Source organism: Mesocricetus auratus, unplaced genomic scaffold, assembly GCF_017639785.1.
Source record: "Mesocricetus auratus isolate SY011 unplaced genomic scaffold, BCM_Maur_2.0 Super-Scaffold_100015, whole genome shotgun sequence".
In the NCBI taxonomy this organism is placed as follows: domain Eukaryota; kingdom Metazoa; phylum Chordata; class Mammalia; order Rodentia; family Cricetidae; genus Mesocricetus; species Mesocricetus auratus.
In genome coordinates, this window is record NW_024429198.1 from 42,860,226 (window position 1) to 42,886,524 (window position 26,299).

The 26,299-nt window shown below is 37.2% G+C and overlaps 1 protein-coding gene across 3 annotated transcripts in view; it reads left to right on the forward strand.

Moving 5' to 3' along the window:
* Rbbp8 (RB binding protein 8, endonuclease) overlaps positions 1–26,299 on the forward strand; it is a 69,623-nt gene that overhangs the window by 20,172 nt on the left and 23,152 nt on the right. For all 3 annotated transcript variants that reach the window (XM_040757825.1, XM_040757826.1, XM_040757827.1), the window contains 5 exons: positions 4,579–4,674; positions 9,621–9,733; positions 15,490–15,556; positions 21,398–21,573; positions 25,256–25,360. In XM_040757825.1, coding sequence (XP_040613759.1) covers positions 4,579–4,674; positions 9,621–9,733; positions 15,490–15,556; positions 21,398–21,573; positions 25,256–25,360 — 557 coding nt within the window. The remainder of the gene's footprint in view (positions 1–4,578; positions 4,675–9,620; positions 9,734–15,489; positions 15,557–21,397; positions 21,574–25,255; positions 25,361–26,299) is intronic.

Here is a 26,299-nt window from a genome sequence, read left to right on the forward strand (position 1 = left end):
TAACTATTAGTTCTGACTATTATAAGTAACTATAGTCTGTATTGAATTATGCATTATGTTTTAAAAGATCAGTATAAGCACAATACTTAATCAAGAGGAGAAATATACACATCACAAAATTGACCTTGAATTTGTATCAATAAATGAAAAAACATACCAATACAAAGTATTCATTTCCATACCATAATCCTCTTTTTCCTTTAAAAAGAGATTGGTTGTGATCATTAACCAATTATAAACAATCCCATTTAAATAAAAACAAATATTTACAAACAAGATGGGAATTAGGACGGCGCTCATTCCAAACTGCTTCATGCTGGAAGGGGGCGCTGTTCACACCATGGGATCATGACAAAACTCAGAAACCTGTATAAGTCCTTATTTTCGGGGTCTATAAAGCTCCATCATCTTAGCTATTTCAATTGTTGGAACACCTGGCTCACTGCTTCCGGGGGCCTTGGTTCATCAAACCACAGAAGCCTGGAAGGAATCCTCAGCTTTTCATTTTCTGTAGAAACATAAACAAAAACTCCTTTCCCAAGTAACATATTCTTATACTTAAATTTTGAATTCAAGGCATTTTTAAAAGGTATAAATTGAATTAATTCAGCAGCATTTATAATCAAGTGTACTTTAGCAGTTGTTCCTTCCTGAGCAATCAAAAAAACTGAAAAACACAATAGCATACAGTATCCAGACTCTCTGTGTATTTTCCATCTTTAGGTGGTTTATTTATTTATCTATTATTATTACTGTATTTCTTTTACTTTTATTTCTTTATTTCTCTGAGACAGGGTTTCTCTTTGGAAATCTGCCTGCCTCTGCCTCTGCAGCACTCCTACTGGCTTGCGCCACCACAGCCGGCTTCTCAATTTATTTACCATTATGTCGTTTCTTTTTCTCTCTCAATCTTACGTATATTTTTAAACACACTGTAAACCTTTAGAGGTTTTTCTTCATCCAAGTCTGACTTTACCATAAATCTTTGTTTTTCTGGCCACATGCCTTATCTGTTAAAACTTCGGCTGTTTAAACTGCAGTTTTTCCAAGATGGCGGGCATAAGCGTGATTCCAGCCACAGTCTCAGTCTATGCTGAGATCCAGCAAAAGCTGCTGGCTTAGAGATGTGGTCACTGCCACTTCCAGCTGTACGTACACACCTTTCAATTGTTAGCAGAGCCTCTTAAAAGAACCTTGTTGTTTTTTTTTGTTGTTGTTTGTTTTTGCTTATGCTGAGTCAGGAAGACTCCCTTAAGCGAATAGCATGAGTCTCTGCTTGTTGCTAGCAAAACAGAGCCCACCTGAGAAAATGCTGCTACCAAAAATCTGTGCTTCTTTCTGTTCTTCTGTTTCTAAAATTCCTTTAAAGCTTTTGTCATTCTATGTGGAAATTCATCATCCCACTCCTGATCACCATTATATAAATAGAAGCCTTCCCGCCAGCCTGGTTCCAGAGCCGCATCAGTCCCAAATAAACACACAGGAGGCTATATTAATTATAAAGCTGTTGGCCTTGCTTGTTTCTTACTGGCTAGCTCTGACTTAAGTAATTACCCCATAATTGTTAATCTAAGTATTTCTCTTACCGGAGATGTTTCCGGGCTTCCTATCCCATGGCATTACATCTTGACTCTCTGTGTTTCTCCTACCCAGAGTCCTCCTGGATTCCTAGTCCCACCTATCTTGGTTCTCTATTGGCCAACAGTGCTTTATTGACATATACACAGGACTTCCCCCATCACTACTCCAACAAGGCCACACCTCCTAATAGTGACACTCCCTATGAGTTTATGGAGAACGGTTACATCCAAACCACCACAAATTATATTTCCTTTAAAATAAAGGGAAAAGTCTTTGTTGGTGGAATTCCAGTTAGTAAATGTAGAAAAAATAGTAGACAGAAAAATCATTATTTGGAAAGCTTTACAGCAATAATTGTTCAAGGCAGTGGCTATCTATCAATTGAGCCTAAAAAAGTATGATACAGTGTGATAAGAAACAGTATTTGCAGGTAGAGAGTTGGCTTAATGGATAAGAGCACTGACTGCCCTTCTATAGGACCCAGGTTCAGTTCCCAGCACCCATGTACCTGCTCATAATGACCTGTAACTCCAGTTCCAAGGGATCTGACACCCTCTTCTGATGTCTGGGAATCAGGCACACATGGTGCACACAGCATACATGCAGGCAAAACACTCATTACCTGTAAAATAGGATATATGAATTTAAAATAGAAACTGTATTTTCAAATTCCATAAATTCCTGAGAGTGTCTCCCTACAAGATACTGAATTCAAAGGCGGGGGATCATTACAACAGTGAAACCAGTAGTCTTAACAAATGATCAAAGTTAACATCATTAATAATGAGATGTATTTGCTTTCAGTATCTATTGATGTAGTACAATAAAAAGGGTACTATATTGCTTTTCATATTCTTAGCAAAACAGCTTTATACTAGGGATACATAGTCAACAGAATAACTGTACAGTACTTCAACAATGATGTCACCATGTGAAAGACACAAAGAGACTTTTCCAGATTGGAGAAGACATGACAAATACATTGTAGGGTCCTGGACCAGAGAAATTACATAAAAGGAATAGTTGGTAAAAATTTAAATGGGATTGTTAGTTACTACTTAACACTGTTGCTATTAGTGTTTATTTTTTGACAATTGGTTGTGATTGTTCTGTTTTTACAACTTATTTGTAAGTCTGAAATCTTTTTCAAAATGAAACATTAGAAAAGATGAAGTTCTTGGCCGGGCGGTGGTGGCGCACGCCTTTAATCCAAGCACTCGGGAGGCAGAGGCAGGCGGATCTCTGTGAGTTCGAGGCCAGGCTGGACTGACAGCCTCAAAAACAATACAAAGAAACCCTGTCTCGTAAAACCAAAAAAAAAAAAAAAAAGATGAAATTCTCTCTCCAAAACTACTAGAAATTGAAGAAATGAAGACTAATTTTAGCAAGAAATAAACTAGGAAAGTGGCTGTTGAGTAGGCAACTGAAAATGTTACAGTTTGTCACCAGCTCTTACAGTAGCCAATAAAGAGTCATTACGAATGCTGCTCCTGGAGTGTCATACTCCTTATGGCACAGATTATGCTTCTGTTGGTTTTAGAATTTCATAAACTGTCTAGCTTTTTAATATACTTTAATAATAATGGTATAGCCTTATATGTATTCATTGTATATATAATGAATTACATTTGTTACCTCAAAAATTTTACATGTAAGTTCTCCCTAGGATACAGATTTACTCAAAAGTCAAATGATGAATGAGACAGAATGAGACAGAAACTATAATTATTTTCTTAACAGGTAAAATTCATTTCTGTATCCACTTAAAATATAATGGAAATATCTGTTTTATTTAAGAATAAATAGATGTTTCTTCAATTTGACAATTTTTTTGAGTTATGTGAGTTTTAACATTTGTGTTGATGCGCTTTATAAACATTGTCAATGAGGTCTGAAATTTGAATTATGCAGTCTTAGACTTGGTCTAGATTTGCTTATTGTAAACATACTTTTTTTTTATACAAGTATTACTGCTTGCCCATAACTAAACAGCCACATAAAAATGCTTCTTGGGTATGTAAATTAGTGTTGACTCTGAGTTCCTCAAATTCCTGTAATATTTCTGAATATTAAAGAATGGAAACACAGCTGGCTACTCATTAGATGGTAACAATGTTTTACTTTGATTTATAGCTCCCAGTCATTTGGTCTTCTTAGCACCTTTTTTAATGTCTGTGGACTTTAGGTAGATTGAGGTATGATGGTTTAGAAGCGCAAATAAGTAGCTGAAGTCCCTAGTAACCAGAAAACTAAAGGGTAGTTATTTTGCCATATGCAAAGTAAGCTAGTTTCTTGCGTAGTGGGACAAGTAATTTGTGTTTATCTACCTTATATCTGTATCTGTTCCATAACAAAAGAAATAATTGTCATAATGGCCAATTAGTCAATCTGATAATCTTAGAAATCTACCATTACTTAATGAAAAAAACCCTTTTTTTTTTTACTAAGAAGGAAACAATAAGCATAGTGTCTACCCTAATCAGCCATTTGGCCTTTTTTTTTTCTTTTGTGTACATATATGTATGCACATGTGTATGGAGGCCAGAGGCCAATGTTTGGTGTTTCATTTGCTTTTCTCTGTAGTTTTAGATAGGGTCTCACTGATTTTGCTAGGCTGGCTCTACCTGAAGTGCTGTGTTTGCAGGTGCAAGCTGCCTTGATTGCTGGGGATGAGAGCAAGCACTTTGCTGTCTGAACGATCTCCCCAGCAGTCTGTTTTATTTTTGTTTTTATTATTATTTATTTATTTATTTATTTTGTTTTTCGAGTCAGGGTTGCTCTGTGAGCCCTGGCTGTGCTGGAACTCATTCTGTAGACCAGCCTGGCCTCGAACTCAGAGAGATCTGCCTGCCTTTGCCTTCTGAGTGCTGGGATTAAAGGCGTGGGCCACCAACGCCCAGCTAGTCTTTTTAAATTTTAAGACCAATCTTTGGAATTGTAATGTCTGAACTATCCTTTTAATTTTTTGTGGAATTATATTTTATTTCTTAACTTTAGAGATGCACAAAGACTAGAAGAATTCTTCACCAAAAATCAACAGCTGAGAGACCAACAGAAAGTGCTTCAGGAAACCATTAAAATTTTAGAAGATAGGTAAGTTTGGTACTTGAGTAAGAAATGATTTTCCTTTCAATGGGAGTTCATTGGGTTCACTTTTAGTTATTTCTGGGATTGGAAGTGATGTTCTTTTCCCTCTTAGCCTTATGTCATCGTTGAATAAGTCCTCTCTGACACTGAGAGTATACTCCCAGGTTTTGTATATTTTTCCCCATTATTTTTAGCAATCATAACTTAACCTATAAATATTGTCTTTAATGTTAAAATATAAGGGGAACTTAAGTGTATCAATGTTTTAATCATTCAATGCTTACATTTCTTTTTGTTTCCAAGTATATGGAGACTAATAAATCCTATTTCTGCCATCTTTTCCACTCTGATTATTTTTTATATACTTTTTTCACTTCCCACCTCTATAGGGCTTCTTCTTTGTGACTGTTCCTCAGATAACATAATCAGACTTCATTCACAGACCTTTTCTTTCATCTTTTTTTTAAGTGGTAGAATAATTTATTTATTTGGTGTGCATTTGTGTGTGCCTTGATGTGTGTGGAGGTCAGAGAACAGCTGTGAGGTTCCACAAATCAAATGCATGTTATCTTACTTGGCAGTAAGAGCCTTTATCTGCTGTATCATCTTAGCATCCCACAATAATCTAGTATTCTGCACATATGCAAACCAAAGGTGAGTACCACCTCTAACTGCTGACTTTAAGGATATCCATTTACTTGAATAGTTAATAGTGTGTGGAAAAGATCTACATGCTTTGGGATCACATATATGTATCCTAATTCTAACTTCACAGTGTATCTTTAAGATTTAGTAATAAGTATTTCTGTTCTTATTATACATTACATGTTGCTTTAGGACTTTAATTAATACCCTTCTTAGTATATCATGGACCTTATATTCAATTGTCAAATTCTGGAAGTAACTCATACAACCAACAATAAGAGAATTTTATATACAAAGTGCTATGAAGAAAATGTAGTTAAATGGTATATTTGAGTGACTATAGGAAGAGGATACTTAAGATTTTCAAAGGGTGACCTTTCTGAGGCAGTGCTACTGAGATAAAACTTGAATGAAATGACTGTGGGGGAGACAGCTTCAGAATATGGGTTTTCTTTATTTGTTTTGCGTGAACTGGTTCCATACAACTGACTCTCCATTTCTTCCTCATTCTTTATCTAAGTCCTTGAAGATCCTGTTTTCAATGTCTTTAAGTGTGCGTGCGTGCGTGCGTGCGTGTGCGTGTGTGTGTGTGTGTGTGTGTGTGACTTTGTAGTTTAATTGGTCTTCCAGTTTAGTTAGCTTTTATATCTTTTACTTTTTTTCTTCTCATTGGTGTTTTTGAAACAGAGTCCCACTATGTAAACTCTGGCTGTCTTGGAGCTCACTATATAGACCATGCCAGTTTCGAACTCAAAGAACTCTGCCTCCTAAGTTTTGGTATTAAAAGGTGTGTGCCACTATATCCCACTTGCTTTCTTTAATGAGTTTTCCTATTCCACACTCTTTTTGAGAAGTGTAAATATAGCTACCTCCCATGGAAGTGTTTTCTAAGCTATTTTCCTTATTCAATTAAGATTTAAAATGTCTAGATATTCTATATTTCTTTAGAACTAGACTACTTACAAGCTGTCTAACCTCAGACCATTCTGGTCTTTAATTTCATGTAAGCCATGCTTCATTGCTATTTTTCAGTTAAAATGTTGCCTGCCTGCCTTTTTGTCTGTGAGACAGGTATATTTCAGGCTGTCTTCAAACTCCTCAACCTTCTCAGTGCTTGTATTATAGTCTTCTTGTTATTTGTGCCCGTGTCCTGGTTCATTTGAAGTGAGAGTCTATATGTACCGAGGATTGACTTTATATTCAGGCATCTTAGCAGTTAGTTTTCACATTAATACCATAAGACATGTGATAGGTCTATTTTCCATGTAAGAAAACAGCTGGCAAAGAAGGGAGAGGCTTTTCTAGGATCTTATAGTTAATACATAATTAGATCAAATCTGAAGCTTTCCTTATTGCCCATAGTTCCTGTGGTTTTGTGATACTTTGTAGGTCTTAATGAATGTGAATATAAATTAGTTACATGTCAGAGTATTTATACTTGACCTGCATTACCAAAATTGATGTTCTGAAATGTTAAATCTTCAACACTGCCTATTATGTAGCCTTTTCTTTTTAGAAGGTTTTTTTTAAATCTTTAAATGTACTTCTAGTAGAGTTTTACCTTTAAAATTTACTTTATTTCCATATCACATATAAGAATGATATGTAGAGCAAGTTAGTAATTTTTCATTATGCTTTCGTATGTCTGCTTGTACGTATGCACACATGCATGAGAGTGCCTATGAAGGTCAGGGAAGGCATCAGATCTCCTGGAAATGGAAACAGGCAGTTGTGAGCTGCCTGATGTGGCTGTAAGGAACTAAACTCTAGTCCTCTGCAAGAGCCACAGATGTTTTTAACCACTGCTACCTTTTTAGCTTCCTAGAACAAACTTTTTTTTTTTTTTTTTTTTTTTTGGTTTTTACAAGACAGGGTTTCTCTGTTTTGGAGATCCGCCTGCCTCTGCCTCCCGAGTGCTGGGATTAAAGGCGTGTGCCACCACCGCCCGGCTCCTAGAACAAACTTTAAAGTATAAAAGTTGATATTTTGTTGAGAGTAATAAAAAGTAACATCTATTTTGTGAAAATTTGTTTTCTTTTTTTTTTCCCCTCTTCAAGACAAAGTCTTATATGTATTACAGACTGTCCTGGAACTTGCTATATAGCTGATGGCTTTGAACTTCTGATCCTCCTATCTCTACCTCCCAATTTGTGTGGTACTGGGGATTGATCTAGTGGTGATGTTCCACTAAGTGACCTTTGTGAACATTTCTTTTTTTCTTTTTTCTTTTCTTTTTTTTTTTGGTTTTTCGAGACAGGGTTTCTCTGTATTGTTTTGGAGGCTATCCTGGAACTAGCTCTGTAGACCAGGCTGGTCTCGAATTCACAGAGATCCGCCTGCCTCTGCCTCCCGAGTGCTGGGATTAAAAGCGTGAGCCACCAACGCCCGGCCTTTGTGAACATTTCTAAGCATTAGTTTTGATGCATACTATATCTTAAGATGGATGATTTTTCATTCCTTTTTAAAACTACATTAGTCACCAGTTCATAAGGAGTGCAGTGCCTTCCATACTGACGCCTCACAAGTGCTGGAAAGGCATTCACTGCCACTCCAGCCATTTGTGTGTTCTTCCTAGTTCTACTTTCATTTCAGGGTTCTGTTTTGTTTTTATCTTTTCTTATCTCTGGGGTAGTTACAGTTTAGGAGATGGTGGTTGCTTTTCTTTTCCCTTTTTATCTTTCTTTACATAGTTTATATTTCTCCTAATCTCCTCCCCATCCCCCCACCCCCGTCTCCTGTTACTTTTTGTTTTATTTTGTTTTTTTTTTTTTTTCCAATACAGGATTTTTCTGTGTAGCCCTGGAACTCGCTCTGTACCCCAGGCTGGCATTGAACTCAGAGATTCACCTGCCTCTGCCTCCCAAGTGCTGGGATTAAAGGCGTGGTCCATGTCGGCCCAGTTTCTGTTCCTCTATTTAGTGTCCTGTTTTGTCTCTTCCTAAGCTTTTAAAAAATGTTATAACATTCATTTTTTTATTTTGTGAGGTGTCATGGGTATATGTGTGTCACAGCATATGTGTGGGGGTAAGATAACACTTTGCATCAGTTACTCCTCTCCTTCTACAGTGTAGGTCTGGGAGACTGAGCTTAGCTTGTCAGGCTTGGCATTACAAGTCTTAACCCACTGAGCTATGTCGAACAGCACTGCTTTGCAAGCTTTCTCATTATCTGATGAACTTGCTTGTCTTCACATGGTGCACAGTCTGTTGGAGGCTCTGAGTAGCTGTATTTAGGAGCTTTACTGTAGCATGGTCTGGCTACAGTAGCAAGTTCCTTAATGTTGTCAATGCCTTTAGGTCTTAGATGCTCAGATTTTAGAGAAGACTTCTTCCTCGAATGTGTTTACATTTATTCTTTGTTGTATATACTTGTGTGCCTACATGTGTGTATAGATAGAAACATACCCATGCCAAGTATGGAAGATTGTGACACTTGGCTTTCTCCTTCCCAGCATCCATGTGAGACAAGTTAGATTTAGAGGTACTTCAAATTTTAGACTTTTAGCTCTAAAATTAAGGCCACAGCTACGGTATAGAAAGCACGAGAAAGGGACGAGAGGGGAACTATGACAGAAATCCAGGTAAGGGTGGTCTTAAGGACAAGAACTCAGCAAGGTGGCGACACAGGAGGTCTCAGACAGTCCCTGCTCTTTTGTGCAAATGTCAGTGTATAACTTATTCCCTGGGATCTGGAGTCTATGAATAACATCAGTTCCCTTATTCACTGCCTCCTCAGATGGGTGAAAAACAAAACATCTACCTACCTCCTTTCAGTTTGTTTCATAACATTAAATGTAGCAGTCTTGAAAAATACACATAGTCTAGGAAAAAGGTGATCATCAATATAAAATATTTATTGTTTTAAAAAAATTTTAGACTTTTAAAAAATACTTTTTTTTTAGACTTTGGATTATCTGCAAGTACTACAAAAGCCAAATCTGAAATACCGGAGTCCGAAATATGTGAAGAAAGGGTATTCATTCTGTATAAAGACAAATGTGTTAGTGGATGAAAAGCTGTCTAAGGACATGTATGTTAGTGGATGAAGAGCTGTCCAAGGACATATGTGTTAGTGGATGAAAAACTGTCTAAGGACATATGTGTTAGTGGATGAAGAGCTGTCTAAGGACATGTGTGTTAGTGGATGAAGAGCTGTCTAAGGACATGTGTGTTAGTGGATGAAGAGCTGTCTAAGGACATGTGTGTTAGTGGATGAAAAACTGTCTAAGGACATGTGTGTTAGTGGATGAAGAGCTGTCTAAGGACATGTGTGTTAGTGGATGAAGAGTATCTCGTTTCCGTTCACAGGTTGAGAGCAGGGTTGTGTGACCGCTGTGCAGTGACTGAAGAGCATATGCACAAAAAGCAGCAGGAGTTTGAAAATATCCGCCAGCAGAATCTGAAGCTTATTACAGAGCTCAGTGAGTTCCCTTTCATTTTTACCAAGTTCCTACAGTATGCTGTCCTGGTATTAAAACTTATGAGGGAATTGGCTGTAATTATATTAATTATTTACATTTTTAAAACTTTAGTTTTTCATTTTAGATGTCTTTTATAGATTTAATTTTGTTTTAGTAGGAAATAGGCAAAAAAGTTATATATGCACTGTTTACATTGTCTTTTAAAATCTCACCAAGTTTTAAGACAAGAAGCATATTTCTGGGCAATTCCATATTGCTTTTATCTTGATTGCATGCAGTTTGATGCATATTAAAGTTAAATACACCAATGTAGTATGTTTAAAGGTGTGTACTATTTTGACTTCCATGTATATTATTGAGTATATTATTTTCAGTTTCCTCTTCCCATTCATGTAGTATTTTGTTAAAATCTTAGCTCTTGCTCTAGTAAAGTCATTTTTGACTTTGGTCACCCCTAAAAAAACTGAGTTGTCACATCCTTCTGGTCCTAGATACTGGTCTATTTGTCTCTACTCCTTCTCCATTCGTTCAGATACTCTCCCCTCTCTCCTCCCTTCCCCTCCCCTCCCCTCCTCTCCCTTTCACTCTCTTTCCTTTCTTCTTTTCAAGACAGAGTTTTCCATTGTAGCCCAAGATGGCCTCCTGTGCTTGAGTTTATAATCCTCCTACCTCAGCTTCTTAGGTACTGGAATTATAGACAATATTCTGACGTGCCTGGCTCAAGGTACTCATTTCTTTTAATTATCAGGAATCATCTTGTCCATACTTTGTTTTCATTTTGCTGTATGATGCACTACATAACAACATTTTAGTCTTTCTCTTATTTGTCTCTGAAAAATGCTAGTTGGTAATCCTGTTTTTATTTGGTTTGCTTTTCTGAGATAGGGTCTCATTCTGTAGCTCAGGCTGATCTTGAAGTTATGGCAATCCTCCTGCCTCCGTCTCTCAAGTTCTGGAGTTAATAGATTTGAGCCACCATACCCAGTTTCCTGGTAATCCTAAAACATAATCCTGTCTTAGTTTCTGTTCTTTTTACTATGATAAAATAGTCTAACAAAAGAAACGTAAGGTTAAAGGGCTTATCTTGGGTCATAGTTCAGTCCATCACAGCAGGAAAGTCACAGTGGCAAGAGCTGTAAGTAACTAATCATAATGCACCTGCATTCAGGGATGGAGCACATCGAATGTGTGCAAGCTAGTGCTCAGCTCTTTGTCCATTGCCTGGGGAAGAGTACCACTCACCCCATATAACCAGTATAATTCCTCATAGACATGACAGAGGCCCATCCCAAGGTCATCCTGATATCCTAGTCTAGCACTGAAAGTCCTTCATCGCTGATTATACCCAGTCTTTTTTTTTTTTTTTGTATAGTAATTCTCTATATGAGGTAATCATTTGTTCAGTTCATTTATCTTTCTGTGAATATATGTGGTTTATGTATACATATGTGAATGCAGGTTCATGTCCCTTAAGTGCACATGTGCAGGACAGAGGTCAATCCTCTTTTGCTTTTCACTTTATATTTTGAGATAAGGTCTCCCACTGAACCTAGAGTTTACGGTCTTGGCTAGACTGGCTGGCCAGCAAGCCCTGGGGAATCATCCTGTCTTTGCCCTCCTCCCCCACACTCCTAGTACTAAGGCTGCAGACATTTCCATATTTTTTTTTCCTTTGAGACAGGGTTTCTCTGTGGCTTTAGAGGCTGTCCTGGAACTAGCTCTTGTAGACCAGGCTGGCCTCGAATTCACAAGAGATCCACGTGCACCATCAACACCTAGCCCATACCAGCTTTCTATGTGGATGCTGGGAACATGATCTCAGGGTCTCATGTTTGTACATCGAGCATTTTAACACTGAGCTATCTCTCCAGCCCCCAATTATTTATTCATTTTTCAAAATTAAAAAGCAAAATTTACTGAATAATTCCCTACAAATAGTATATCTTCAAGAAATCAAGTGTTGGCTCATTTTATGAAAGAACCAATCAATGTTTATGAAAAAGCCAGTCTATGTCTAAATAAAAGAAACAAGATTGATAATGGGGAATGGTAAAAATGACATCTGGCATAGTATTTAAGACCAACTGCAAAGGCAAGAATTAAAAGGCTGTTGTCCCATGACTCCCATCTGTATATTGCTAGTATATATGAAAAAAATGTAATGCTACAGAATGACTTCACTTGGATTGGGGTAAGTTTTGCTTCAGATAAAATGAAATCCCCCCCATTATTGAAAAAGGATTTTTTTCTCACATAATATACCCTGATTACAGTTTTCCCTCCCTTCACTTCTCCCAGATCCTCCCCATTCCTCTTCAATTCTGACCCATCCCCATGTCATTAGAAAACAGGCTTCTATGAGATAGTAAAATATAATTACATGAAACATTAACAAAATACAGAAGGAAAAGAGCCCAAGAGAAGTAATAAGAAACAGACCACTTGTCCACACACAGTCTGGAATCCCATAAAAACACTAAACTGGAAGCCATAGTATATATGCAAAGAATCTATTTGCAGGGTAAAATTCAAGAAGAAAATAATATATAAAAATAAATTTTTAAAATTTAATTAAGGAAAAAATAAAAGGAAGAGCCTTGACATGACATTATGAGACAAGGAATCTCCAACAATGCCATTGAGTTAATTTTCTGTTGGCCATCTACTTCTGGGCATGAAGCCTACCCTTAAAGCTTATTTCCCTGTGAGACTGCTTGGAGGAAACTGCATTTTCATTTGCAAGTAGTAATCCATTGGAATTGCTTCTGGGTTAGGGATGGGGGCTTGTGTCTACTTCTTTCAGCTTAGTACTCTATCTTATGCCGACTCATGCAGGCCCTGTGTATCCTGCTTCAGGCTCTGAGTTCATATGTGTATCAGTTAGGTTGACTTAGAGGACCTTGTTTACTTGGTATCCTCTGGCTCTCACACTTTTTTTTTTTCTTCCCTCTTCTAGAGGGTTCTTTGATCCTTTAGGAGAGGAATTTAATGGAGACATCCCATTTAGGGCCAAGTGTTCCAAATTCTCTTACTCTGCATAATATCTGCTGTGGGTTTTTCCATTTGTTCCCATCTGTTGTAAAAGGAAGCTTCTCTATTAATGGCTGAGCAAGACACTGATCTGAGTAAAGCAATATGTTGTTAGGAGTCATTTAATTGTTATGGTTTGCTTGTTTTTGTTTTCTAGGACAGTAGTTTTACCCTAGGTCTCTTGGCTCTCTAGTCTCAGGTTCTTGGTCACCCAGGCAGTGTTGGGTATGGGTTCTGTCTCATGGAATAGGCCTTAAATAAGATAGATCAGTTATTGTTTAGTTACTCCCACAAGCTTTGTGCCACCATTACACTTGTGTCTTGCAGACGGGACAGCATTGTAGATGAAAAGATTTGTGGGTGGCTTGGTGTTTAAGTGTCTCCTTTGGTAGTGTGCAGAATGCCCTCCTTTACCAGAGATGCTAGCATGTAGGGGTGAAGGTTCTGTGTAGGTAGCAGCTCTACTTCTCCATGTTCAGTGAGTTGTGGAGGTGTTTCCTGCAGTAATAGGTTGTAGAGAGAATCCTTTTCCTTGCCAGCCACTTTGGTTTTTCCCCACCAGTCACCTGGGCTCTGCCGCGTTGTAGTCCCCAAATAACACACAAGACACTATATTAATTATGAAGCTGTTGGCCTTGCTTGTTTCTTACTGGCTAGCTCTGACTTAAGTATTTATCCCATAATTGCTAATCTAAGTATTTCTCTTACTGGAGAAAAGTTTCCGGGCTTCTTACCCCTATGCGGCTACATCTTGACTCCCTCTGTTTCTTCTACCCAGACTCTTCCTGTCCCACCTATCTTGCTTCCCTATTGGCCAACAGTGCTCTATTGACATATACACAAGACTTCCCCATCAATAGGTCTTGCTGTCAGTTTGTGGAGAGCAATCTGCATAATTGGCAAAAGCCAGGATTGCTTTGGGGTTCCCATTGGTCAACAACTCAAATGTCACCCAATTCTGGTCCATTTGGGGCTGTGTCTCCTCCATTATTTGGCAGTCCCATTTCAATTACCTTCATGTATGTATATATTTTAGGAGGCTTCTTCTGTTTCCATACTACCCTTCAAAGGACCCTTTATTTTAGCTGTCTTTCACTGCATTCTCTTCCCTCTCCACTTGATCCTCCTGCTCCAGTCCTAACCCCCAATCCATCCATAACTACCTATTCTGCTTCCCAGGAAGATCTGTCTGTCCCCATAGTCCCTTAGTCTATACCTAACCTGTGTGTTTCTAGCGATTGTAGCTTGATTATTATTTTAAACTTAATGGCTCATATACACAGACAAACAAATACATACCATATCTGTCTTTCTGGGTCTGGGATTCTTCACTTGGGATGATTTTTGTTTGTTTGTTTTCATCTATTTACTTGTAAATTCCATGATTTCGTTTTTGGTTTTAGTTTTCTTTGTTTTTGTTTTTTTTTTTAAAGATGAGTAATATTCCATTGTGTAAATGTATACATTTTCCCAATTTATTTTTTAGGTTACTGCCCATATCTTACTTTTTTTTTTTAAGTTCCAGATTCTCCTCAGAAGGTCATTTCCTCATTGTAAGAAAATACATTTAGATTTATAAGCTGCTACCATCCTAATAAATTTCTAGAATATGATCAGCCTTTATTGGTGGAGGCTATTTTGTTATAACATTTCTTAGATCTAGTCTTCCTAGTTCAGCAATGCTTGCTTAGCCCATAGTAACAAAGAAATCCCTGATAAGAACCTCCAGTGGACATTACATTCTGTAGTTATTTTTATGCTTTATAAATTAAATAGGGATGGGAAGATTTAGTAAAGACATATTCCAACAGGTATAACTTATAGTGGGATATATTTAAATTATTCTTGAGTAGGTCTGAAAGTATTTTATTAATAGTAAGGTTTATAATTTTTAATGCTGATTATCATTAAACACTAGGAAACATTATTTTTGTAATTAAATTTATTTCAATGTAACTTGTAATAGTTCAAAACATAATATTTGAAAATAGTACTAAATAACCCAGATGGAATTCTTTCTTGTCCTCAATGTGAATAGATAGTACTCTTTAATATTCTTTTTGCACACAAGCATTATATAAAACTATCAGTTAATCAGTTACATACAATTCACACAATATGAAATGCAGAAGCAAGCTAGTTTTGCACAGTAGCACTAACTAACCTTGTGTAACATTATAATTTAGGATTAGGAATCCTCATTTCTGGCCAGTGTCATGCCTCACATCCTAGCAATGAGACACAACAATTTTTTATTTTTCCTCTCTCCCTCTCCCTCTCTCTCTCTCCCTCCCTCCCTCCCTCCCTCCCTCCCTCCCTCCCTCCCTCCCTCCCTCCCTCCCTCCCTCTTTCTCTCTCTTTCTCTCTCTCTCCCTCCCTCCCTCCCTCCCTCCCTCCCTCTCTCTTTCTCTCTCTCTTTCTCTCTCTCTCCCTCCCTCCCTCCCTCCCTCCCTCTCTCTTTCTCTCTTTCTCTCTCTCTCTCTCTCTCTCTCCCTCTCCCTCTCTCTGTCTCTCTCTCTTTCTCTTTCTCTCTCTCTCTCTTTCTTTCTTTCTTCTATTCTGGCCTATCTATACACTGAGTTCCAAAAACAGCCTGGGCCATAGAGTGTAACCTTGTCTCAAAAAAAGGAAAGGAATAAAATCCCAATTTCTATATAAATATTGACATTTTAAGAGCCTGACATGTATATATGGATATACGCTTTCTCTTCCTTGTTGTTTTTAAGTGAATGAAAAGAATACTCTTCAGGAAGAAAACAAAAAGCTTTCTGAGCAACTGCAGCAGAAAATTGAGTAAGTATTCTCTGAACAGCATAAAGAACACTCTCCTACTTTTCTTTCTTTTATTATACTTAGGTGTACAAACTGAAGGTATAGTCTCACAAGTTTCATTTTTTTTTAAATTATGAAATGCTCTACAATAAGAAATAAAAAGAGAATCACTGCATTTTGTTTATGTTTTAGGGGAATATCTATCAACACCTTCAAACATTTAAATCTTCAAATAGTTGGGCAGTAACTTGTTCTTCTCAACTTGTTTTCCTTTTGGTTAGCAGTTTTAAAACAACAGCAAGTATCATCTTAACAAAGGCAACAATTATTTGCTCAGGCTGCCAATATAACTCAGTGTCATGCTGTGACTACCTGAATTCCTCCGAATTTTAGAAAATACTGACTTAATTCTTCTAACTTGCTTGAGCTGGATTTGACATTACAGATTTCTATGTGGCAAGATAATTAAGTAAAACTGCAGTAAGAAATTATTCAGTAGAAAAGAAGAGCCATCTCTGTAATTCACAGAAAGCAAGTAATTAAATAAGTTGGATCTTGAGGTCATTGCCTTCTTTGATTAAAGACATCTACACAGAATTTCAAAGGATTCATTTTATTGTATGATGTCTTCAACCATTGTTTGAATGGTTTTGATGCAAGTTCACTTTTTCCCAAGAGTATATTTTAGCAAGATGAAATTTTTGAAGTATTTGCTAATAAGTATTTAGAATTACACTGTTGATCCCAGCTTCACCTTCTAGGATCATCTGGAACATGACTCTTCTTGTTTTCCTGGCCTCACTTTTGATACTTGGAAACTACTGTCTGGCTCACCTTATTCTTTCATCTGTTGACTATCCTCCATGAGACTCCTCAGAGTGCCATTTAAGTTTTTACTCAATATAGAGCAGGGCTGCCAACTCCTCATCTTTATTTCTTTTTACTTATGTAAGTTTGGCCAATATTAAGTGAAAACAAACATACGTAGTAGTTTATCTTTTCCCTGCCCTCTGCTTAAAAATTTGTTCTTTTAAATATAAATGCAGGACTTGAGAGACATGACTTAACAGTTTATTGAAGAAACCTTTTGTCATCTATTGTATACACACACCTTTCTTTTGTTCCTTTTTAGGGGGATGGGGGTATTTTCCAGACAGGTTTTCTCTGTGAAACAAGAGTCTTGACTGTCCTGGGACTCTTTTTTTTAAGGTCTTTGTTAATGTTTTGCTCATCTTTTTCACCCCCCCCGTGTGTGTGTGTGTGTGTGTGTGTGTGTGTGTGTGTGTGTGTGTGTGTGTGTGTGTGTGTTTTGATACGGTATCTTCGTGTGTCAAAACAGCTGTGTGTCTAGTTGTTTGTGTGTAGATGTCAGAGGACCACCTCAAGTATTTATTTGTCCTTATCTTATGTTTGAAGCAGGATCTTTTAGTCACTGCTGCTTATACCAGACTAGCTTGCTTGTGAGTTCTTAGGGATTTATCTCTTTTTGCCTCCTATATTATATTAGGAGCATGGGGTTACAAATACATGTACTGTGTTTGGATTCATGTGGGGTCTAGGGGTCCAAACTCAGGTCCTCATATTTGTATTGTAAGCCGTTTACTCTTTGAGCCATCTCCCTAGCTCCTTAGGCTACTTTTTGAAGCAGCTCTTTTGGTTAAATACTTACTTATATTTGAGGAACTAGGTTGTATCTTTCCTCTTTACAAGTCTCCATGAAAAGAAAAGAGGAAAGTACAGAAGCATACCTATTTAACCAATAAGGAAAGTAGAGCTTATTTAGGTTGGGGTGTCTCCCATGTGCTGCTCTTTCCACTGATCCATGTCAGGTTCGTTTTTTTTCTCTTTAGCTTTATGTCTTTCAGAGGTTTAAGTGACTTTTATCAATGCCTTGTATCAAGGTCATTGATAAAATGTTGAACAAAGTATGCCTGGAATTGAAGCCCTGAAGGTTATAATAACTTGTGACTGCTCATACCATGCTTGTGTGTGTCTTTTTTAGTTTATTGTTTACAGTGAAAGAGTATTAAGAGAGTCATTTTCAGATTTCCTAATAGCTAGATACTCAACCATTTCTTAAGAACATTGTCCTAATAACTCTACTTTAAAAAAACTGCCATTAGATTATTTATATTATAAATTACTTCTGTGATAAACTTATTGGTCCTAAAGGATTAAGGTATCAGATTATTTATACTTTAAGAATTAATTGAAGGATTACTTGTACTTTTAGTGTTTGTACTTTGATTGAAAATGAGACTTTTTCAATAACATTGCTTTAGTGAGTTTAAATTGTTTTAACTGGAGATATAAATTCTTCAAAATAGTGAAGGAAAAAGCTATTTTTGTTTTTTGTTTTGTTTTTTGTTTTTCAAGACAGGTTTCTCTGTGGCTTTGGAGGCTGTCCTGGAACTAGCTTTGTAGATCAGGCTGGCCTCGAACTCACAGAGATCCGCCTGCCTCTGCCTCTGCCTCCCAAGTGCTGCGATTAAAGGCGTGCGTCACCAATGCCCAGCTCGAAAAGCTAAATTTTAAAAACTTTTAAACTGAATTCCTTATGAAGAGAAACCCTGGCTCCTCATAGATCATTGAGAAAACAGTTTTGATGGGAGTTTTAAAAGCTGGACTACAAATAAAACAGCAAACACTCTGACATCATCAGAATGAAAAGCTAAAGGAAGTGGCAGGTGCATAATTAAACAAAATCAAGTCAGGAACTCTTTTTCTCAGAAAATCAGGATGGAACCTAATGTTTTAAATAATTAAATTAGATAAAACAAAAATTATATTTCCTCTGGTACCTGCCTTTTCTGACCAAAAAGGGTAAGAATTTATACTTGTTTACTTAGCCAGACACTGCTAGATAGAGCTGTGTTTTTATTTGTTTGTTTTGTCTTTTTTTTTTTTTTTTTGGTCTGTTTTGCAATTCCCAGCCCCTTGTAAATAGACCCTGCTAGGATGGAATTTTCTTCTGTGACTCATTTGTTTCAGGTTGAAATTTTGTGGCAAATAAGAATGCAGACAGTGATAGTATTAGTTCAAGCTAGGTCACCTAAGTTTTACACCATTAATTTACAAGGCTTTCCTCATATAACTTTTGTTTTTACAGAATAAGAGTACTATTAAGTTACTAAAAATTATATGTTAAATATGTTGCACAGAGTAGTGACTAAAACATTAACACAGTATTTAAAGTTTGGTACAAATGTAGGTTTTAAATGTTTTACTTTATAAAATGGGTTTACAGAGTGAATTTACTAGTTAACTTGATTCCACAGTGTCAACATATCAAAACATGATATACACATATATGTGTACCTGGGTGTATATACACACAAACATTTTTATGAACTCGAAAAACATTTAATTTGATATTATCTTTAAGGTTGTCCTTTATTATATGCTATGGATTTATAGATAATTTATTCAGGAAATTAAAGTATAAATATTTGTGAGGAAACATTTGTCTTTGTCCTAGATTTATTTTTATTTTGTTTTTAAAAATTTATTATTTGCGCGCGCGCGCGTGTGTGTGTGTGTGTGTGCGCGTGTGTGCGTGTCTGTCTGTCTGTCTGTCTGTGTGTCTGTGTGTGTGTACTCGCCATGGTATACCTATGGAGGTTAGAGGACAGCTTTGTGCGTGTGTGTGTGTGTGTGTATGTGTGTGTGTGTGTGTGTGTGTGTGTACTCGCCATGGTATACCTATGGAGGTTAGAGGACAGCTTTGTGCATGCGTGTGTGTGTGTGTGTGTGTGTGTGTGTGTCTGTCTGTCTGTCTGTCTGTCTGTCTGTCTGTCTGTGTGTACTCGCCATGGTATACCTATGGAGGTTAGAGGACAGCTTTGTGCTGTCATTTCTCACCTCCCATCTTTACATGTGTTCTGGGGATCACACTCTAGGTTGGCAGTTCTTAAAACATGCACCTTTACCTACCAAATTATTTGGTCAGCCTTTTGTTGGTCTCTGCTAATCATAGCTTATAAAATTCTTAAGTAATTCTTTGAAGTCATGTGACAGATTAGTTTTCAAATAGTATAACTGGTTTGGTCTTGAAAAATTAAATGGCTGACAGAATAGTACTATTGATCTAATAAGATCAACAGTGGTTTGGCATAGGTCCAATCCAAACCCAATTTTTCCAGGTGTCATTGGTCCTGAATCGAGTTAGGCAAGAACAGTTACAGAGATCAGCACAAATTTATTTCTTCATTGAAACCTGAAAATGTCTCACAGTTATTCACTCAATAAACTTACTCTTTTAGACACTTGTGATTCATCAGTTCCAAAGGTCTTTGCCCTTTTAGATGTTGTATTATAGTAGGTAATCAATAAATATCCTAAGTTACATACTCTGTTAGACAGCATTTCTACAATAGATAAAGTAAATAGAACAGAGGAACTAGAAAGACACTAAGTTACAGGAAAGAGTTGCAATTTTAACATTAAAATTTTAGCACAGGCCAGCCAGGGGTGGTGGTGCATGCCTTTAATCCCAGCACTTGGGAGGCAGAGGCAGGAGGGTCTCTGTGAGTTCAAGGTCAGCCTGGTGTACAGAGGGTGTTCCAGGACAGCCTCCAAAACAATATAGAGAAACCCTGTCTTGAAAAACCAAAAAAAAATTTTTTTAGCACAGTGAAGTGTACCTATAATCCCAGCACTCAAGAGGCTGAGGCAAGAGGATAGCACATTTGAGACCAGCTTGAGTTCTACCTCATAAAAATATGGTAGTGATGAATGAAATTTCTGTGAAGGCATAAAGGATACGCGTGTCCGTGTGGGCAGGGGAACTCCAAACAGATGGATAGCTAGAGCAGTGAGCCTAAGACAGGAGTATGCTTAGCATGACTGGGGACTTCAGGCTTGTATTCTCATGGAAAGATGTGCAGGGCTTTGATCAGATCTAGTTGATTAACTTCAGTTTTAATGGGACTGTTGTGACTGCTGTGTTGGGAGATGGGAGTAAGCAGAGCTTGATAGAAGCATGGACACATGTCTATTGTGGTTGGTCTTTAGACTCCTCATCTATACTAAGAATAACTTACCACAGGGCTAATAATATGAGCCTCCAGAGTGTATGCTAAATTTAAATCCTAGCTCCTTTACTATGGAAATAAGTGACTTTATTTCCATTTCTTTATTTCCTAATTGAAAATAAGAGTAATAAAATTTCACACAGTTGTAATAGTAATTAAAGGTATACATAAAGCACATTGGATACTTCCTGGAAATATAAATATACAACAAAAGTTGCAAGTTAACATGTCAGCATTATCATCCTGTGTATCATTTGATTCTACTACCACATCTTTTAACATTGGTCATTTGTTTTCTATACATAAATGTCGTAGTTCAAACCAGAATCTTGCCTGTTCTTTTACAGCTACTGTCTAATTGACTTCTCTCCTTTCTTCCTATTCCAATTATTTTTGCATGCTGTTGTTAAATTATCACACTCCTTTTATACTCTGAAACCTTAATTCTTTTTTTCTTCAATTGTGGACACATTCATTCAGGGTGTCCTATAATTCCAGTGTACCGTTATGCAACACAATACACTTTTGTATACCTTTCCTTAAGCTGTGTGAATTCTTTGCAATTCAAAATGCCTTTAATGTTACCCCAGATGCTGCAGTCTGTACTTTCTACTTCAACTCCAAATGTTTCAAATAGTTTAGTTTAAGAGTTCTAATATTCTCTACCTTGTACTAACTTATCTGCATACTTTTCTAGTCTCTGAGTTTGAAACACTAGATGCAAGGGACAGCAGCTCTCATGTCTTTGTGTTTCTATTCTATAGTTACACATATGTTTTAATAAGTATTTACAGAATCCATTCTCTTTCAATTTGTCATTTTGCTCTAGAAATGATCAACAGGATCAAGTAGCTGAGCTGGAATGTGAGGAAAACATTATTCCAGATTCACCGATAACATCGTTTTCATTTTCTGGTATTAACCGGCTACGAAGAAAGGAGAATCTCCATGTCCGATACATAGAACAAACACATACTAAATTGGAGCACTCTGTATCTATAAATGGTAAGGGTCAGAGCTGTGTTTTAGTTAGCTGGTTTGGTAGAAGGAAGATAGACGTTGTTCAGATAATCAAGGTATCATTGTGTATTTAACTTCTATTAGTAAAACGACTAATATATTTTTTCTGCTGGCATTATATACAGATGTGAGCAATAGTTCATCTGAATATGTATGAATGATTGTGTGTGTGTGTGTGTGTGTGTGTGTGTGTGTGTGTGTGTGTGTGTGTGTCTGGATATATATACATGCTGGGAGCCCACAGAGGTCAGAATAAGAGTGTTGGATCCCCTGAAACTAGAATTGCGGGAGGTAGTGAGCTGCCTGCCATGAGGTGCAGGAACCCAACCCAGAAATTGCAAAAGCAGCAAATGCTCTTAACTGTTGATCCATCTCTCCAGCCCTCTGCATGGAATTTTTTATGTATATATTTTATTGATCCTATTTCTTTCTTTTTGAGACCTACTGTCTGTACCCTTTATTGTCCTAGAACTCACTTACGTAGATCAGCTGCCTCTACCTCTGGAGTGCTAGGATTGAAGGCATGTGCTACTGTGCCTGGATTAATGCACCCTCTTGTTTGTTCTTGTTTTTGTTTCTGAAGTAGGGTTTCTCTGTGTAGCCCTGGCTATCCTGGAACTTGCTCTGTAGATCATGTTTCCGTAGTAGGGTTTCTCTGTGTAGCCCTGGCTATCCTGGAATTGCTCTGTAGACCAGGCTGGCCTCAAACTCAGATCCACCTGACTCTGCTTCCCAGGTGCTGGAATTAAAGGTATGCTCCACCATGCCTGACTTGTGGAAACTATTTCTAATTCCATCCCGTTTACTATTTCAGCCAAATGCTTCAAAAACTAGTTTTTCAAATGGTCTTATACTTGTAGCTTACATGATATAACACTGTGATTGTTTATTAGTGCCTGTATAAAGTTAAGAACAAAGACTAATTTTTAGCCCAAAATATTCAAAATGTTTTGGAAAAGGAGGTTTACAAAGTTATAAAAATATTTATATAAAGTAAATACATTGTTGGTAGTTATGCTTTTAAAAAGTAAGTAGATCTATATGGCTGGAGATGTTGCTTAGCAGTTAAGAGAAATAGCTGCCCTTTTCAGAGGACCCAGATTCAATTCCTAACAAGCACATAGCATAACACAACCATCTTTAACTCCAATTCCATGAAACCTGATGCCCTTTCCTGGTACCCATATATATAAAGTAAAAATTAGTAAATGTAGGATCCTAGAGAGATGACTTAGTAGTTAAGAGTACTTGTTTCCAGCACCCACCTAGTAGCTTACACCCATCCATAACTCTAGTTCTGAGGATCTGATTCTGACATCTGTGGGCACATGGTATAAACAGGTATATGCAGGCAAGACGTGTGTGTGTGTGTGTGTGTGTGTGTGTGTGTGTGTGTGTGTGTGTGTGTGTGCGTGCGTGCGTGCGTGCACGTGTGTAAAATTAAAAATTTAATTAGACCTTTATTCTTTGAAAGTATAAATAGGTCTTATTACACTTACAGTGAGAGTAAAATGTAATAATCTTATGAGGAGACAAAAGGGAAACTAGAATAGAATTTAGTGGGAAGATGATGAGAGGACAGGACAAAGGAGGACTGTGGGAAAGGACAACACTAAAGGCCTTTTGAAAACCACATAGAAACCCACTACTGTAGAAGTTTCCTAAAGTATATACTATGTGAAAGGGATTTAAATGGAGCCACCAGCTAACGGGGGAGACAACACCCCAACTAGTCATCTCAAGCCACCAAGTAAAACTTCCAGTGCCAGGAATCGGTTGAATTGTTGCCTAAAAGGACTTCATAGATCATCATCTCACAAACATCACAAGTTATTCCAAGGCTATTGGTTATTCTCCATAACCCTGATGGTAAGACCTGATTGCTGAAGACACCACTTATGTCATTGATCATGGGGAAATTGAGATGGTACCCAAGTAGCATTCATGTTTCTGGAAAGTTTTATGAATTAAAAGAGGAGAAAAGCAATCAGTTTCACTCAGCCACAGCAAACACTTACCTAGGAAATAGTGGTGTCAGTGTCATGGGAGTATCATGACTGTTTGATTGGTCACGAGATGGAACATCTAGCTGATGCTGTACTGTGTCCAGCAACCTGAAACTAGATAAGTCATGGACCTAGGGGAAAACTTACTATTGTTATTCTGCTAAAGGAACATAGCAGTAAAATTATTCCTACTGACATGTTGCTCTACCCATAGAGCAGAGCATTGTTCTGCTTTTTGCAGTAGATGGTAATTGACAAAGAGATGTACATCTGAAAATATACAGAGAATAAAAGACTTTGATGCCAGGAGACAGCTTCTTCCAGACACACAGGAGCTCACAGAGACTGAGACAGCACACACCCAGGACCTTCAGAGGTTTAAACCAGACAAAATTCCAGCACTGAAAATGGGAAGTAGACACGGAGTTCTAACCGCAGCTAAGAAGCTGTTTGCAGCTGATAACCTGCTGGGAGAGGAAAAACCAGTTTTCTTGAATGGAGTATCACTAGGTTTATCAACCACACTCCAGGCATGTCTCATGTCCAGTAGTTAGTTAGCCAACACAAAACGGGCTCTCCCTCTTTGTGTGTGTGTGTGTGTACGAAAAATTTTAATAAAAATTAAAATTAAAAAAAAAGTTAGTTGTATCAGCCGGGCGGTGGTGGCGCACGCCTTTAATCCCAGCACTCAGGAGGCAGAGGCAGGCGGATCTCTGTGAGTTCGAGGCCGGGCTGGACCGATAGCCTCCGAAACAATACAGAGAAACCCTGTCTCGTTTAAAAAAAAATTAGTTGTATCTTTGAAAAATGTTAAGGCTTGGAATTGAATTTTTCTCTATTTTGTGAGTTTTTGTCACCCTCTAGTGGAAAACTAAAGAAATGTTTTTAAATCCCTCATCTAATTGGAGTTTATTTTAATATAATACCCTATATCTTAAATGAACATTTATTGATCTTTAAGTTTGGGCAGGATATGAATCATGATACACAATTATCTGTATAATTTAGATCATGATTAAATCTATTCATATGAATGTGTAGAAAACAACTGTAGTGATTTTCTTGGTAGTCATTTGTATCATAAAGTCTTCTTATTTCCTAATTGTAGAAAACAAGCATATAAATACTTTAAAATACAATCTTATTCTATTAATTTTTACTTAGAAAGCAAAAATAATTTTAAATGATTTAATGACTTAATTAGTGCTACTCTCTTGATCATATTTACTTATAAAAGTTTTTTAACACTTTAATTTTCAAGTTATAATTAAAGTACAACTCTATTTGGTTGTCTTTGAACTAAGCATTTAAGCAGTAGAAATATTTTCAATAAAGGATGTTTCAGAGTGTCCTTTCAGGATGTAAAGAAACATGATCCAGGAACGTTTTCAGTAAACTCAGTGCTTTGTCCCAAATAAGGAAAGTGATTGAGTTGATACTCCCTAGGTAACTTAGGCCATAAGAAACTAACCTGTTCAAGTCCCTTCTCTCCTACTGTCCTAGTTTGCAGTTTTGTTTCTTGGTGAAACTATAAAGAATTACGTGCATGTGTCAATATGATTGTGATACATTAAAGGCAAGTTTATATTGACTTATCTGAATAAAGCATGATAGCATCTTTTATCATTGTTTATTGTGTAACCCCCCTTTTTTTTTCATAGAATTAAGAAAAATTTCCAAGGCTTTAGCTCCTGTACCACATAACTCTGAGGAACATGAAATTCTAGTAGCTGACACTTGCAGTCAAAGTCACTCACCACTGTCTAGTAAGTAGATACCGAGGTTATAAGTTTAAGATTGTAATTGCTGGCCGACAAAAATGACTAGCAATCAGAATTAGGCAATATTTTAAAGGTCTGATTTATTGTTGTTTTTGTTTTGGGCCGGTTTGGTTTTTAGTTTAGTTTGTTTTCTGGCTGTCCTGAACCTGCTTGTAGCCCAGGCTGGCCTCAAACTCTGTCTCTGCCTCCAGGGGTGCTAGGATTAAAGGTGTGCACCACCATCCCCAGCTTAAAGGTATGTTTGAGAAAGTAATGTTATGCTAGTATTAATTCATGTTGATATCAAATCTAAAACAAAATACTAATAATTTAAGTAAGAAACACTTTATTGTGATTTACTCCTTCATTCATCAAATATTTAAGAGTCTTCTATATTAGGCACTGAACAAAGAAAATCTTTACCCTTTTGAAGCTTTCTGTCTGGTTATGGGAGAAAGAAAACCAATTTATGTCAGAAAAAGTCAAGTGCTCTGCAGATAAGCAAGGTGACAAGGACAGCAGAAGTCTTACTATAACACGACACTTAAGCAGAGGCCAAAGGAGTAGGTGATGTCCAGGAACAGCATTTTAGACAAAGTACAGATTTAGTTAGTTTGTTGAGAAGCACTATGGAAGTCTGGCTAGTGCAGGGTGAGTGAAGGGAAGAGTGATTCAGTAACAGGAATAACAGAATTGCTTCTTCACAGAAGAGACTGGGATAGCAGTCTCTTTAATAGTAAAAACTCTATTGGTGTAGGAGTTCATCTTTAGAGGAGGAGGGGAGAGTACTGAGATGCATGTGGGAGTTGTTAACATAGTATTACAACCATGAGGGTACCAAGCAAGTGTAGGTGGAAGAGACAAGTTCAGGGACCAAGGCCTAGGCAGCTGCGCCATTATGCTAATTAGTGATTTTTATTATCTCCTTTTTATTTTTCTAGGAAC